The sequence below is a fragment of the Drosophila guanche genome, unplaced genomic scaffold (genome assembly GCF_900245975.1).
Source record: "Drosophila guanche unplaced genomic scaffold, DGUA_6, whole genome shotgun sequence".
Taxonomy (NCBI): Eukaryota; Metazoa; Arthropoda; class Insecta; order Diptera; family Drosophilidae; genus Drosophila; species Drosophila guanche.
This window is the reverse complement of record NW_022995753.1, coordinates 580402-594495: the sequence shown is the minus strand read 5'-3', so window position 1 is coordinate 594495 and position 14094 is coordinate 580402. Positions and strand designations below refer to the sequence as shown.

Genomic DNA, 14094 nt, shown 5'->3' with positions numbered 1-14094 from the left:
GAGAGCTCTGGGAGTTGTGGGACACAGCTAATGTTCAACATTGGGAACTCTGGTGGGGCAGATGCAGAGTAGAGTGGAGGAGACTGGGGATTGGGGATTCATTCTGTGGCTCCCGTCTCCCCTCTTCTTATGTTAATACTCAGTTACAATTGTTGTCCGCATTTGCTGTTTGCGTTGGAAATTGTACGAATATTCTCCCGGGCAATAGGCGAAACGGGGATTGGGGTAAATGTGTTGAAAGCGAGACAAACACTGAGCGTTGTGGGGGGTTGGTAATGGCTCAGGGGAAACCCAGGGGAGCGGATAACCAGAGGACTGTTTGAGGAAATAGTTGGCAAAGTGTTGGCGTACTGGAAGAAAACTTAAGCAGGAGGCAGCGAGTACACGAGACATATAGGAATTTTGTCGGGGTCACCATTTTAGTGGTTAATGAAAAGTTTTGGCAACCTTAGCAACTTATGGCAGCATAACTTGGACACAGCTAAAAGGATTACAGGGAGCACAACTGAGGCAAAACAGAAGCAGTCCTTTGAAGATTAAATTCAGCTAAAAAAAAAGAAAATACTGAATGTCAGGGTCACCATTTATTCCATGAATCCCACGCACTTGCCACAAAAATATACTTGCTGTCATTTATTACTTAGTTTCCCACCCAAGCCAGTACCCAGGGCCTTGATGGGAGGCATCAGTAAACAAAACAAAACACTTAAAAATGCACAGGTAATAAACAATAACAACTGCAACAATCGATAACAATAAAAATAGAAATAGAAATAGAAAAACAACAAAATGGCAACAAGTATAAAAACCGAACGGCGCCACAGAGAGCGCAGCATAGAGCGGCGATAGCGACGCGAAGATACCCAGAAATAAGCGTCCATGAATGTTAAATGATTCACAAGACAGTTCTTGTACAAAATACAATCTAAAAACAGTTGGAATGGTTTTTCGTAGCGGCACGACATTGGGATACCAATCGCTCAAAGAGAGAGAGAGTTTGTGGCGGGGGATTCTTTTTGTAGATTTTCCACCAATTTGGAAGCATGATAAGTCTCTCTTCCATGTTAAGTTACAATTCAGCAGCAGCAGCAATTGCAGAGTACAACTAGTGCCAGGACCAAGGGAGATTCAACCACCTAAAAAATCAAAATCAAAGCCAAGACCAAGGACTCGATGGGTTTTTAATGGGGAATGCAAATGAAAAGTGCAACTGGGGCTCTACAAAAAAAGTAGAAGCGCAGCCGAAAAAAAATGTGGAACATTTCTGAGTGGGCAAACACACAGAGAAGATGGAATGTAAAATGGAAAGAGTAAGGAATTGAAAGGGCGCTTCGGCGGCAAATTGAATTGTTTGGCATTGAGGGGAAAATGGCAAAGTGTGTGTGTGATTGCGGAGCCAGAAAGATGAGGTGACTGTGGCCCCCCTGCCACAGCGGTGCCCAAAGAGCCCGTATGTGTGGGAGTCCGTTCTGCCACATGGCAACAGTTGGCACCCCACAAATGCTTTCACAGTCAAAGCAAAAAAAAAAAAGAACCAAAGGCCAAAATGAGGACACAAACTGACAGCGGAAATTGAATCGCATTGCTTTTGTCTGCGAGTTGTGTGAGCGTGCGAGTAGGCGTCTCCATAAGAGTCTACGAATGCGTTTGTATCCCTAGGCAACTGGGGACACTCGAGAGACATTCCCCATTACTTGCCATTCAAATCTTGCATTCCACATCTCTGAATACTCATCACAGAACTTCATCCCATACAATTTGAGTAAATTAATCATGGAATAACGATGGATTAATATTTCCATCTTGCAAGTATTCCCTACGTTTATCCACACTTGAGCTGCCTGCTTTTTGTTATCATTTTATATTTTTTTTCAAGGCTTCATCTATAGCTAAACTCTCACGAATAAATCTCAGAATTTCTCTAAGTTTGAATCTTAAAAACTCCCATAATTCGGCGTTTTTCTATAACCTGGAAAATCTCTACTGCACAACAAAGAGCGTTATTTAAAATGATGGTGGCTGGATTTTAGGTGCCGACTGACTTTTGAGGTTGCAGAGAGAGTGGCTGCGCTTCCTGTATGTGACAAAGCTGCAGACATTAGAGCTGGTTAAAATCGGCAAAAAGCGCAAAACTTTGCGGCGGGCAAAAGTTCTCCGACAACAACTAACCACTAGTGAATGCCACAGCTGGCCAAGCTGTTACTTTTTTTGTTGCCTCCTGCCACATCTCCCCATTGGGTTCATGCGTTTTTTTTTTACTGTGGCTTTGCTGTTTCTTTTGTTTGTTTTTTTTTTGTGGGTTTTTGTGGTAACAGTTGTCAAAATATGGTTGGGACACGAAGTGAATTGAATGCAAGCATATTTAATTTGCCATTTCCGTGTACTGTGCAGAAACGTATTCTCGGGGTGTCGTTTCCTCTGCTAGTCTCTGTGTTAACTATTTTGTATGGCGAATCATTTTTCATGGATGCTTTATGTCGAATGGTTGTCCTCAGAATTATTGTCGAGCCACATGAGGCAGGGGCAATGGAAAGTGAAAATTTTTTATTTATTTTATTTATTTATTTCACGGCAGCTGCAATTAATTGGCAGTGCTTCCACAATGCGTCCCCTCCGACCACTGCATCAATCTCATCAAAGTTTTGAGGCCTTTCGAAATTCTTAAAATGTTTTCTTTCTTTGCCGGATAAAATCTGTTTGATCTTTCATCAGGAATGTGCAAAGTTTTCTCGTTTTCGTTTTTGCATTTCAATGGGAAAAACCCACAGACACAGACAAAGAAAAAAAACAAAAAAAAATGAACAAAATTAAAATTAAAATGCATGAGCAGGAGACAGCGTCTGGGAAAACTAAACAATTTTTTTGTATTTCAGCACAATAAGGAAAAAAGTCTGTCAAAGGTCTTTATGATGATAATTATTTGATATACTCAGCGTTGTCTCTTTTTCTCTCTCTCTCTCTCTCTCTCTGTACTTGTCGCCCCGTCGATTACTTTTGCTGACATGTTTGGGCGGGTATTTCGAGAAAAGTTCTCCCTCCCACAACTCCCCATCGTACTCTCACCTGCCACTCCGCTGAGCCACTCACATCACATCACATCACATCACAAAACTGTGTAAATTCATAGCCTGATGTTTGAGAGGGAAGTGGGCAAACTTGTTGGGGCCAAAACCAAAGGTAGAGAGGCAGGCAGCCATTGAATCGGTTAAGTAAAATCTTTAGGTACCCTGAGAACTGAATTTTCGGCCTGATCTCTGAAGGAAACAACAACCGTGGAAGCAATTGAATTTATTTTAATATAGTGCCCAATTTAGTGGGGAAAAAACTCAACTTCATAACGAGTGATGCCACAACGAGTGTGTGCAACAACTGCCGTTAGGAGCGACAACGAATCTAACTATAACGAGTCAACATACAATGAATAGCAGCGAGCAACTAGAGAGGAATAAGAAACATTTCGAAGGCTACAAAATGTTTCCCTGAGCTCGCATCCATCGTCTCCAAATGGTAATACCCCATGCTGCAGAAAGAGTATAAATACACCAAGCAGGGAACACAAGGATATGGGGGGATGGCTTTGTAGGTGCCAGAGGTTTGGTGTTTGTGTTCGTGTGTGTGTGTGTGTGTGTGTTTGTTGGTCTCTGGGCCACCCCGCAGGCAAAGGGCAATTTTCAGTTTGAATATTTTAGCTGCTAATTAAAATGTATTCGCGGTTAACAAAACGTGCGCTCCCAGGGTGCCACACCGCCAGCGCCAGCGCCACAGCCTCCTCCTCCTCCTCCTTCTCCTCTCCTGCACCTGGACCTGCCGCTGCCGCTCAATGCCGCTCTCCCCTTCATGTCGAACCTCTCAACCGTGGAGCCACCAGCATCAAGCCACCGTATTGGCACTCAACCCTCGAGTGAGAGGGATTTTCCTCCTTGAGTGTGGCAAATGAGCGAAAAGTTGTGCAGCCTTTGGGTTTGAGATGAGGCCGCAAATAAACACAAAATGTAATTGCATACAGCACAAGAGGAGCAAGAGCAGAGGAAGAGAAAGATAAATCAGAAGAGGAGTGGAGAGGAGAGAAGGAGGGGAGACAATGAGTGAATGAAAATTAACAGAGGACCTCAACCGAGGGACGACAAACACAGCAGAAGGAAACCTCAAGGCGATCCACAAAGGGAAAGGGAGGGAGACTGCAAGACATCCAACGGCATGCATCATTGAACTGCAAAACGGAAATGCCTCCTCTGGCATATTGAATTTTCCTCGGACAAGCCAATGCTATTGCCCCGGAAATGAAGTGAAGCCTGATGTCTGAAGCCAAAGAGCAGTCGGCAGGGGGACAAATGCATCTCAGGGAGAAGGTCAAGCACGCCTGAGTGTGGAGGAGTGTGGCAATTGGCAGAGATATGCATACACCGAATAAATGTAGTTGCTGCTGCGAATATTGCGTGTAACGAGTGGCGAGAACTCTCATAACGAGTGTTCAAATAGCGAGTGTAAGGAAACTCTAATCAAAAGATTTAACCCAAGTTCAACAACAGCGACACAGCGAGAGCAGCAAACCGAACAACGCCAGAAAGCCAGAAAGCCAGAAATTACAACAGACAACGAGCAACAAGAGCGCAACGAACAAAGACGGCTGCAACGAGTGGCTAAGCGTGAATGCAGCGATTAGGAACCATCCATTCAGACGAACAAATGCGGAAAATGTAAATGGAAAAGGGGGAAAGGAAATGCTTCCACCTAGTGGCACCGCTCTGGAGTCTCTGGTTAATGACTGGTCGAGACTCCGGCTCGCAATGACATTTGAAAAGAGGGTTACCAGTGCCCCAGTGGCTTTTGGCTTGCCCCATGGGGCAGGGCATGCAGCTTATCAAATGTGACAGGCAGCTGCACTTGTCCCGTGACCCCCCCACCCTGCTCCACAGCATGTTTCGCAGTTGCCCCCACTCGAGGGGCAGCAGTTCACCTGTCAGGCAGGAAGGCAGCAGGCGAGCAGCAGGCGGACAATCGGGGCCAGCATAATGTTGCACAATGTACACGACTATTTCACATTTCAGCAATGCTCACTCTGTTCTGCTGGTGCACTCTTACCCTCCTATCGCCCTACTGCCCTTGCTCTCCGTCCCTTTATGTGCCTTTCTCTGGCTGTGGGTATGTGTATGCTCCATCGAGTATTCAACTCTCGCATCAGTGGCAAAGTGACATGGCGCATATTTCAAGGTAAACACATTCTGAATTTTGCATATCAAACGGCGGGGCAGACGATGCAAAACAGCAAACAGCACAAAAGAAGACACACACACAGAGACTGAGAGAGATAGCGGGAGAGGGAAAGAGAGCATGACACACATAGATTTTTCCCTGCTGCACCACGTGCTGCTGCTGCTGCTGCCGAGTCCGAGTTCTAATTGTATAATTAATGGATTGCCTTCTGTGCAACCCCTGCCTGTCCCCATGGCCCCTTTCGAACCATCACCTAATGGTTAATTGAAATACTCGTGGCATCCAGACGTTCTTCACTTCGAAAAGTTTCCCCAAAAATAAGCAAAGGAAAGCAAGCAAAATGGAACCACTTGCAACCGGTTATAGTTGCTGCAAATCGGAATCCCTCCATGGAATCCCAGCCACAGGTGTAGCGCCACGCGGGAGCGAGGGCTAACTATAAAGTTTAGCGATGATAGGAATTAGGGAATTTCACAATGCTTTTCTTCACACAATTCTCTACTGATTTCCCATTTAGAACCATCTTTCCATGACTGTTGTCTAGGGTATATATTTTGGCCAGAATATGTAAAAGATATTTCCAAGAAACACGAAGACGCACAGTTGTGCAGATGATGTTGCAAGAAAGTAAACGAATTCATTGAAAGTCGATAATTGATGGTACGACCCCTGGTAGTGGTAGACACACGCACACACATCGCCCTCTCTGCTTATTTGTCTATCTTTCTCCAAACCTCTGCGGCCATCTCCTGTTCTCTATTCCACTCTCTCTGCTCTCTGTTTAATCTCTGCATCTTTCTCTGTTTACAAATGCCGCCCGCTAATTTATTTGAAAAGCCATTTGTTACCTTTGCCTTCGCCTTTGCCTTTGCCTTTGCCATTGCCTCTGGCTCTGTTTACATGTCGCTCCGTCCGTTCGTTGTCCGCCTATCCGCTGGTCCGCTCTCTGTCCGTTCTGTCCACTATGTCCGTTTGCCTATTCATGCGTCCGTCCGTGTGTATGCGTTGGATAAGTGTATTTGTATTTGCTTTCTGGGTTTTAGATCGCGGCATTACATACACATTTACATTTAGCGTTAATTCAATTTGCAGTCCCTTCCAGAAGCAACAGCAGAATGAAAATGGGCGAACGGGCAATGGTAAATGGAAAAGCAGTGCCAAAAACACACACAAAAAAGTTTAAAGTTCAGAAATACCAGACACAAAATCGTACACACGCACACAAATTCCACACTAATTGTTTATATATTGAACATAAATATACAACGAAATGCGAGTAAATACATTTAGCATACATCGTACAAGTCGAACGAGACGTTCGAGTACATACGTATGTACATATATGGATGTATATACATATGTATGCTAGGGTTGATGTTTAATGAGACGCTCAAATGGGATTTATAATCAATTCGTGTAGCACGCGAAATATATTTATATGCCACATTCCAAAATCTATGGGCAGCAAGCGAGAAAGAGCGGCAATGCAAGAAAGAGAGCAACAAAGAATCAAGCAAGAGAATCAAGAATAATGTCGGAAGACTGAGAGAACGACAGAGAGTGAGTTTTTATTGATGTATCAAAACTACACACAGAGAAATTGATTAGCTAACTTGCTTTGAATAAAATAATCCATTTTAGAACTTAATTTTACCAGCTGAAAACATAAACAAAAACAAAAAATGTGCACTGAAGTTTCGGGGGAACATGCAGGGACATTTCTGTGAGTGTACTCGCAGATCGAACAGCTGCCAATTGCTGGCGAATGCCCTCATCCAGCTATCGCACAATAATCGTACAATATATACTCGTATTTGCAGTCGTTCTCGTACTCGTACTCGTGCTCGTGCTCGTGCTCGTAATATATACCAAAGATACACACAATCAAAAGTTTATTTAGTGGAAATCGTGAAAATCGAGCAAATCCAAAAATCATGGCACACATATGTACATATTCTGTTCTTCTATTCCGTTTTGTGTTTTGGTTAAGCTTTAGTAAATACTTGAACAATTTAATGCCGTTTGGCCAATAATTAAGGAAAAAACATTTCCAATAATCCCATGCCACATGCCACACACACACACACACACACACACACACACACACACACCCCTCTGTTTTTTGGATCACAACACAAATCTTGCGCATATTTTGCGATATTAATCATACGCACAGTTTTCCGTTGGCCGAATTTGATTTGCTACACAGAAAATGTGCATAAATAATATAAACACAGCACAGAAAGAGATAAAGATGAACAGAAACAGTAACAGTAACAGTAGCAGAATGAAAGGCAGAGAGAGAGAGAGAATCAAATTGGAAAATTGGAAAATTGGCAAATTTATTGAAACATTTCGCCCGTCCAGGAGGAAACCTAATGGACCCGCAAGATGTTCGCACAGAGATGGAAATGATGGATTTCCAAACTCAATTTAAGGAAAGAAATTCGAACTGTGGGAACCCAGTGGAGAACCAAAAGAAAATTCAAGAAAATCACCAATTATAAGCAAAAGAATGAGAAAACCAAACACCAATAAACAATTAAGAGAAGACAAATTTGAAAATGTAAAGAAAAATAGCAAAAGATAGCAAAAGAAACGGAGAATGAAAAATGGATATTACAAAATCAAATTGTAAACACAAGAAAAATGAAAGCAAAGAGCGAAAAATAAGCAGATAAGAAAAGAGAAAAGCGAATGAAAACCATGGAAGGGGTAACTGAAACCAGAGATGACAGAGAGAGAGAGATCCTTTGCAAATATCCTTTGGGCAACACCTTTTTCCCAAAGTCCAAAATCCAACAAAGACCACAAACAAAAAAAATCCCAAAGTTACTTTAAGTTCCTTAAAAATATACAAATATTTAAAGTTCCACATAAAATTAGCTAATTTCTAACGAGTTTTTGTAGATTTTGCTAGCTAGTTTAATATTTTTCCAATTTAATTACGTTTTTCGTTGTTAATGTTTACTTTTCCTATACAAATTGTTGTTTGTCTCAACAAATTGTCTTCGTTCCGCGGATAGGCACTTTGTGATGTATTTCTGTCTGACAAGAGCTCAAAATGGAATTGCAATTACCTCTGATGAAAACATCTTCCAAGAATTCCATCTTCCACAACGAGACAGATACAGAGGAATGCTGTCTCTTGGCCCAACCCCCTCCAAAAAAGTTCACATATGCATTATATTATTTTTGGGGCAGACTCAAAAAGCAATGTGCAATGGACATTGGCATTTGCCTTTCATCATGCCAAAAGGTATTTCCAAGAACTGAAATGCTCATCTGCTCGTGCATTCAGCAATTTTTTGTTCTCCATTATTTTTCGTTGGAAAACCTTTGCTGTGCTCTGCACAGGGTAACATAGAGTGCAATGCATTTCCTGTACTTCCCATCGCTGAAATATTTCCCAAAATTTCCGCACAAGGTGCGCATTGAGCATATGCCACTAAAAGGATTACAAGGATCAATAATGTTCAAGTGCAAATCCTGCATTTCCAATGAAACGCAACATGCACAACAAGGACTTCCGTGAATTCATAAATATAGAATTTTTTGGGATTTCCCATTCCGAAAGCCCCAACAAATATTATAGCCCAAGTAGCAATACATAATCCTACACATATTATTTGTTATTATAGTTCATATCCCCTCACTGCGTATACGCTATATTCGTGTTATTCAAGTATTGTGTAAATGTTTTCCAAAAAATGTATTCGATAAACATTAGGCATTTACCTTTTATCGGTTGAATGGCCTTCTCCGTTCTCCGTCGGACTGCTCTTTCCGTTCTCCTTTCCGATTCACCTTCTTCTCTTTGTTTTTGTTTTTGTTGTTTATTTCAATTTCAATTTGTATTTCTTTCTTTTGAATTGATTTGATTTATTATATTTTTATTTTTTGTAATTCTTATTTGAATTCTTTCTGCTCATCAGCTTATTGAGTTGTCTTTTATCTTCTGGTGTCTCTGCCAAAGCCACAACAATAACCGAAAAAAAATAGCAACAAACAACATTAGGACTTCTTCAGCGTGTGTGTGTGTGTGTGTGTGTGTGTGTGTGTGTGTCTCTTCACATTGAAAGTGTATGTGCGCGTGGTGTGTGTGTGTGCTCTATGGATCTTTCTCTACTGCAGAACCATTTACTCGTTTAATTTATACTGCGAGAATTTGCGCGCGCGCTTAGGAAATCCACGATTTTCAAATCAAAAATTTCACCTCCGAGGCACCGAGCTAGAGCGAGAACCAAAGGACCAAAACTTTCAACACAAACACAACAAAAAAATAGTTTACAACAACAAAAATACAACAAAAATTAAGATTGGGTGGGAAAACAACCGATTTTTTACCGCGAAATTGATTTTTAAAACTTTTTATTCTATGATTTCATTTTTCATTCCAATTTAAAGTTCTCAAATATTTTTGTCTATGAATTTTAATTTCTGAAGTGAATTTCGAGCAATGGATATTCCGATTTTTACTTAATTTGTGTGCTTAAGAATTTGAAATTCGAATTTAAAATTGTCCAACAGCAAATTGTGTTGAAATTCTTCCTTTAACCGATTTCAAAAATTTGTAAAACACGCACTTATTTTTGAAAACTTTGTTTTAAAAACTCGATTCTTAACGGTGAATTTTACAGCTTCTTCTTCTTCTTGGTGTGTGGGTGTGTGTGTGTGAGTGTGTAGGAAAAAGATAGATAGAGGGAGAGAAAGAGATAGATAGATATAAATATAGAGACAGTGTTTGTCTTGCTTGGACTCCAAGAACTACAACAACGCAATGTTATCCGCTCGGAGGCTGAACGCCTACTGGATGTTACACGCGCCGAAAGCTTTCGCAGAATGCCAGCATGCGGCAGCCAGCACGCAACGCGTCGGGCAGCGACGCCGGCAGCGGCATGCCAACGACGACGGAGTGACCGAGCAGGAGCCGAGTGGCCAGACAGCCAGCCGAATACCGTTGGCTGGATGTCGGCTCCAGCTGCATGGCATGGCGGTGAGTAGGCAGGGACGGGCGGGAGTGACAGCGTGGACAGGGAAGGGGAAGCAACAGTGGTACTGCGCTTTTTAATTGCATTTTTGGGCCGACTCGTGCGAGGCGGGAAAAAGCGCAGCGCAGCGCAGCGCAGCGCAGCGAAGCTCTCCTTTGCCAGCGCCTTTGCTATGGAATCCATAAAACATATCTGTGTAAATTATTCAAGGCAAATATAACGCAGTCTACACTCTGGAAATCTCTACAATGTTGAGTCTACACTCACGCTCTCTCGAGCACACACACACGCGCACAGGTGGGTCGCAAGTAATATTTAAGCGAAGTGGGGTAGATATCCCAATATAGGACAGATCGGGCGGAAGCATAGAGAATACCTTAACAGGCGGGTGACCCGTATATGGAAGAAACATCAAGGGAAAGTAGCAAACAAGAGTGAAGCATGGAGAGAGGAAGACTCCAAATAAATATTTACTTGCAGAAATAAAGAAATTAGTGAAATAATTTGTGCCTACCTCTAATGGATACACCCTGGTCACACGCATCTCGTACTCTCCACGGCTGGAAGCTCATCAACGTCCCTGCTCCAAGCTCCTATTGCCGCCTTCCCTTCCAGGCGCCGTAGCTGTCGCAGCAGCAGTCGACGTCGTCGTCGTCGCAGTCGCGTGTGTGCTAACAAGTGGGGGAGCAACAGTTGAAATGAATGAAAACTTCTCTGCGCCAACGCAGAGCGTCTCTGTCGCTGTCGACGCTGCCGACGCTGGCGCTGGCGTCCGTTTCATGTGTTGCTTCTCTCACACACCTGATGGGGCGAAAGCTTCAAAGGGTAGGAGAGTGGGGGTGGTGTGTGTGCTTGCTGCTAGTTGCTGTGGCGCGGGTGTGTTGGATGTTGATGTTACTTTCCAGTCGCAGCGGCAGCGGCAGCGGCACACTGTTGCTCTTCTCTGAATGTGTGTGTGCTTGGATGCCTTGAATGTCTCTTTCTCTCCATGTGTGTGTCTCTCTCTCTCTCTATCTCTTTCTATGTGTGGAGATTGTTTTTGGGGTATCCGTTAAGCAGCTACTAATTTTTGTTAATCACACCTTTAATGACATGAACTTGACACCATTCCCATTCCCCACCATTCTGGTTTTCCCCCCCCACTGCCTACAATTCTCATAAATTAGGCAACCAAATAGACCCCGGCTATGTGGCTATTATCGTGAGTGTGTGTGTAGCACTTAATTACCGTTAGCCAGGCAGTTCAATGGCAACATAAGATAAAAACGATAGCTTTCCATCTGCAGATTGTTTTTTAAACATGCCCCATGCCCACACAATTTTCCTTGTAAAATAATTTTATAGTTGGTGCAAAAGAAAACATAAATATTTAACCAAAGCCACAATACACCAGAATTTGTTAAGCATTTGCTGAAAATTGCTCAAAAAGATAAGCCATAGATAAATAATTTAGCTACAAATATGGAGTTGAAGTACCATAAATAATAATAATATCCATCGAAAGTGTAGCGAAGTGTAGTTCTCCATCGAATATGCCGCACATTCATTTAATGATCTGCCAGGCGGCAGAGAAAACGAAAATATTTAGTGTTTAAATGGGTAAATAAATGTAATTGTTGGTGTGCCTTGCGTGATTTACGAGCACCCAGCCATGTTTATTGCAAAATAATGAGCAATTAGTGTAAATTGAAAGCCTTTCAAAATTGTCAGTATTATGCACTTGAATCGACGAGGAGCACTTTAAATATATATTTTCCGAATAATTTCCAGAACAAAGGTACATGCTTAACATACGTATATTAGGCAGGCATTCTCGTCGCATTGCCTTTTGCATTTCAATTTTATATTTTTACATGATGGTGGGCACAGGTGGAAAAGTTTCCTTTCTGGGCTCCTTTAAAACGAGTTACAAAGGATGGGCAGATGCATCGAAATCGCCAGGAGGAGCCACGGCGTCCGCATGCCACGCCAAACAGCTGCCACTCCGTTGGAGGCGAACTCTTCAAAATAGTTGCCGTAAAGGGCAAAGGTGAGCAGTTGGCGTTGCGGCTGGCGCAGCTCCAGCTGCGTGTGGGTGTGGCTGTCATTCGCAGGCACCTCCTGCATGTTCCAGGCCAGCTCCGAAGGCTGCAGCGCATACAGGCCGTAGGTAAGAGTGCTCGGCATGAGCAGGCGTCGCGGCCGCTTGACAAACTCCCCGCTGATCCGCAACGAAGTGAACTCCACGCCACCGCCATGGCCTTCCAGCTGATTGCTGAGCAGACCGCAGGACTCGAGGCTGTCATCGCGGCAGGCGAAGAGGCCGCACAAACGAATGGAGCTGTACTGCTCCTGCTCGTAGCGACGTTCGGCCACGGACACGCCCAGGCGATATTGGTACTCGGCTTGAGCGCCGAGCAGGTTCCAGCTGAGCTGGAAATCACAGCAGAGATCCGCCTGGCAGAGCCGCTTGCTCGCCGCACTCCCATTGACCAAGGGCAGGGCCCAAGTGGAGAAGCTTCCAATGTCCGGCTGCTGGAGTAGCTTCAGCTGCACTGTCGAAGGAGACTCCTCCTCCTCCGTGGGAGTGGAAGTCCCTTGCAATCCATCCGTTGGCACCTGTGCCAGTAGCAGCTGTCGCTGACCCTCCGCCTGATGCGACACCATGATCCTGGTAAGGGCACCCTGCTGGCCGGCATAAATGCCACTGCCGCTGACCCCGGCCAGTGGCATGCTGGCACCGGCAGCCAGCAGAGTCACACTGTTGGCCCAGGCCCAGCCCTGCTGGAGCTGTGAGGCTGCCAAAAGCGAGCACAGAATTATCCACAAGTAAGCATGGAGCATGCTTTATACTCTGTCTTACCCGTCAGGAAAGGCAGCTCCGAGTTGAACATTTTGGTGACAATCACATGGCGTATGCCCAGGCGCTCAACCAACTCCTGGGCCGGGGTATAGAACAGCATGTCGAAGCAGATAAAGTGCCCGAATGTCACGCCGAAGTCCGTGCGGAAGGTGGCCAGTTCTGCGGCTTGGGTGCGATTGGTGAGCGGCTCCAGGTAGAGGTTCCACTTGCGATACCGTGACACCACCGCCCCCTGCCTGTCGAACACCACATTCGTGTTGTATGTGTTGTATCCCCTGTCTGTCGTGGCGGTGGCATCCTCCTCTGCCCGCTCCTTGACATTGACCACCAAATAGGTGCGAGCGTCTCGTGCCGCACAGGCCAACCGGCGCAGGAACTCTGCCACTTGGGGATCATCTCCATCGTGTGCCTCGCACAGACTGTGCTCCGTTTGCTCCGGCACTGCCGTCAGCTGGAGCACACTGTTGAGGGTGGCCTCGGGAAAGACCAGAATATCGCTGGTGCCATTAGCAGCGGCAATCAGCTCCAGATAGCCGTTAAGATTATCCTCGAGCAGCTGCTCGGAACTGCCACCGAACAACGCTGGCCGAAACTCTGCCACGCCGGCTGTGTAAAACTCACCACTGCCACTGACCGGGCGACCAGCGAGGTGCACCACAACCACACAAGAAAGCAGCCAGCAGCGATTCAGCCACATGATCATCTCTCTAACGAAGGTGGAACCACACTAACTGTGAATTTGTCCGCTAACCGGTCCTCGCTCTCTCTCCCCGTCTGTCTGTCGCTCTCGCGAGTCAAACACGCCATGCAAAATATCCGCTGAGATCTTATCGCCAAATACTCGCAGATTATCATCGCAGCTAATCAACATTAACGCGACAGTCTCGCTTTTGTTGCTGCTCTTCCATTTTAGTGAGCATTCATTGTGCTGATTCTTGCATGGCAGAATTTTAGGCGAAAGCAAACCACTCGAATGAATGTTTTAGGTTTCATCTGAAAAAAAAAAATAAATTAAATAACAAAATTAAAGGAAATTTTAACTGTATT

The 14094-nt window shown here is 44.4% G+C and overlaps 2 protein-coding genes across 13 annotated transcripts in view; both read right to left on the bottom strand.

Moving 5' to 3' along the window:
• LOC117588267 (voltage-dependent T-type calcium channel subunit alpha-1G) overlaps nucleotides 1-10063 on the bottom strand; it is a 79657-nt gene extending 69594 nt beyond the window's left edge. For 10 of the 12 annotated variants that reach the window (XM_034279412.1, XM_034279407.1, XM_034279413.1 and 7 more), the window contains exons 1-2: nucleotides 9954-10063; nucleotides 8953-9181 (exon numbers count right to left, since the gene is read on the bottom strand). The gene's annotated coding sequence lies outside the window, so the exon portion shown is untranslated. The remainder of the gene's footprint in view (nucleotides 1-8952; nucleotides 9182-9953) is intronic. The other 2 variants (XM_034279420.1, XM_034279408.1) reach the window with 2 other exon arrangements.
• A 1867-nt stretch (nucleotides 10064-11930) lies between these two features.
• Nucleotides 11931-13809, bottom strand: LOC117588614 (vanin-like protein 3). Its single transcript, XM_034280023.1, has 2 exons — nucleotides 13048-13809; nucleotides 11931-12982 (listed from the first exon to the last, which is right to left on the bottom strand). Exons 1-2 carry the CDS (start codon nucleotides 13748-13750, stop codon nucleotides 12102-12104), a joined length of 1584 nt encoding a protein of 527 aa, XP_034135914.1. The 5' UTR covers nucleotides 13751-13809; the 3' UTR covers nucleotides 11931-12101.
• Nucleotides 13810-14094: the final 285 nt, after the last annotated feature.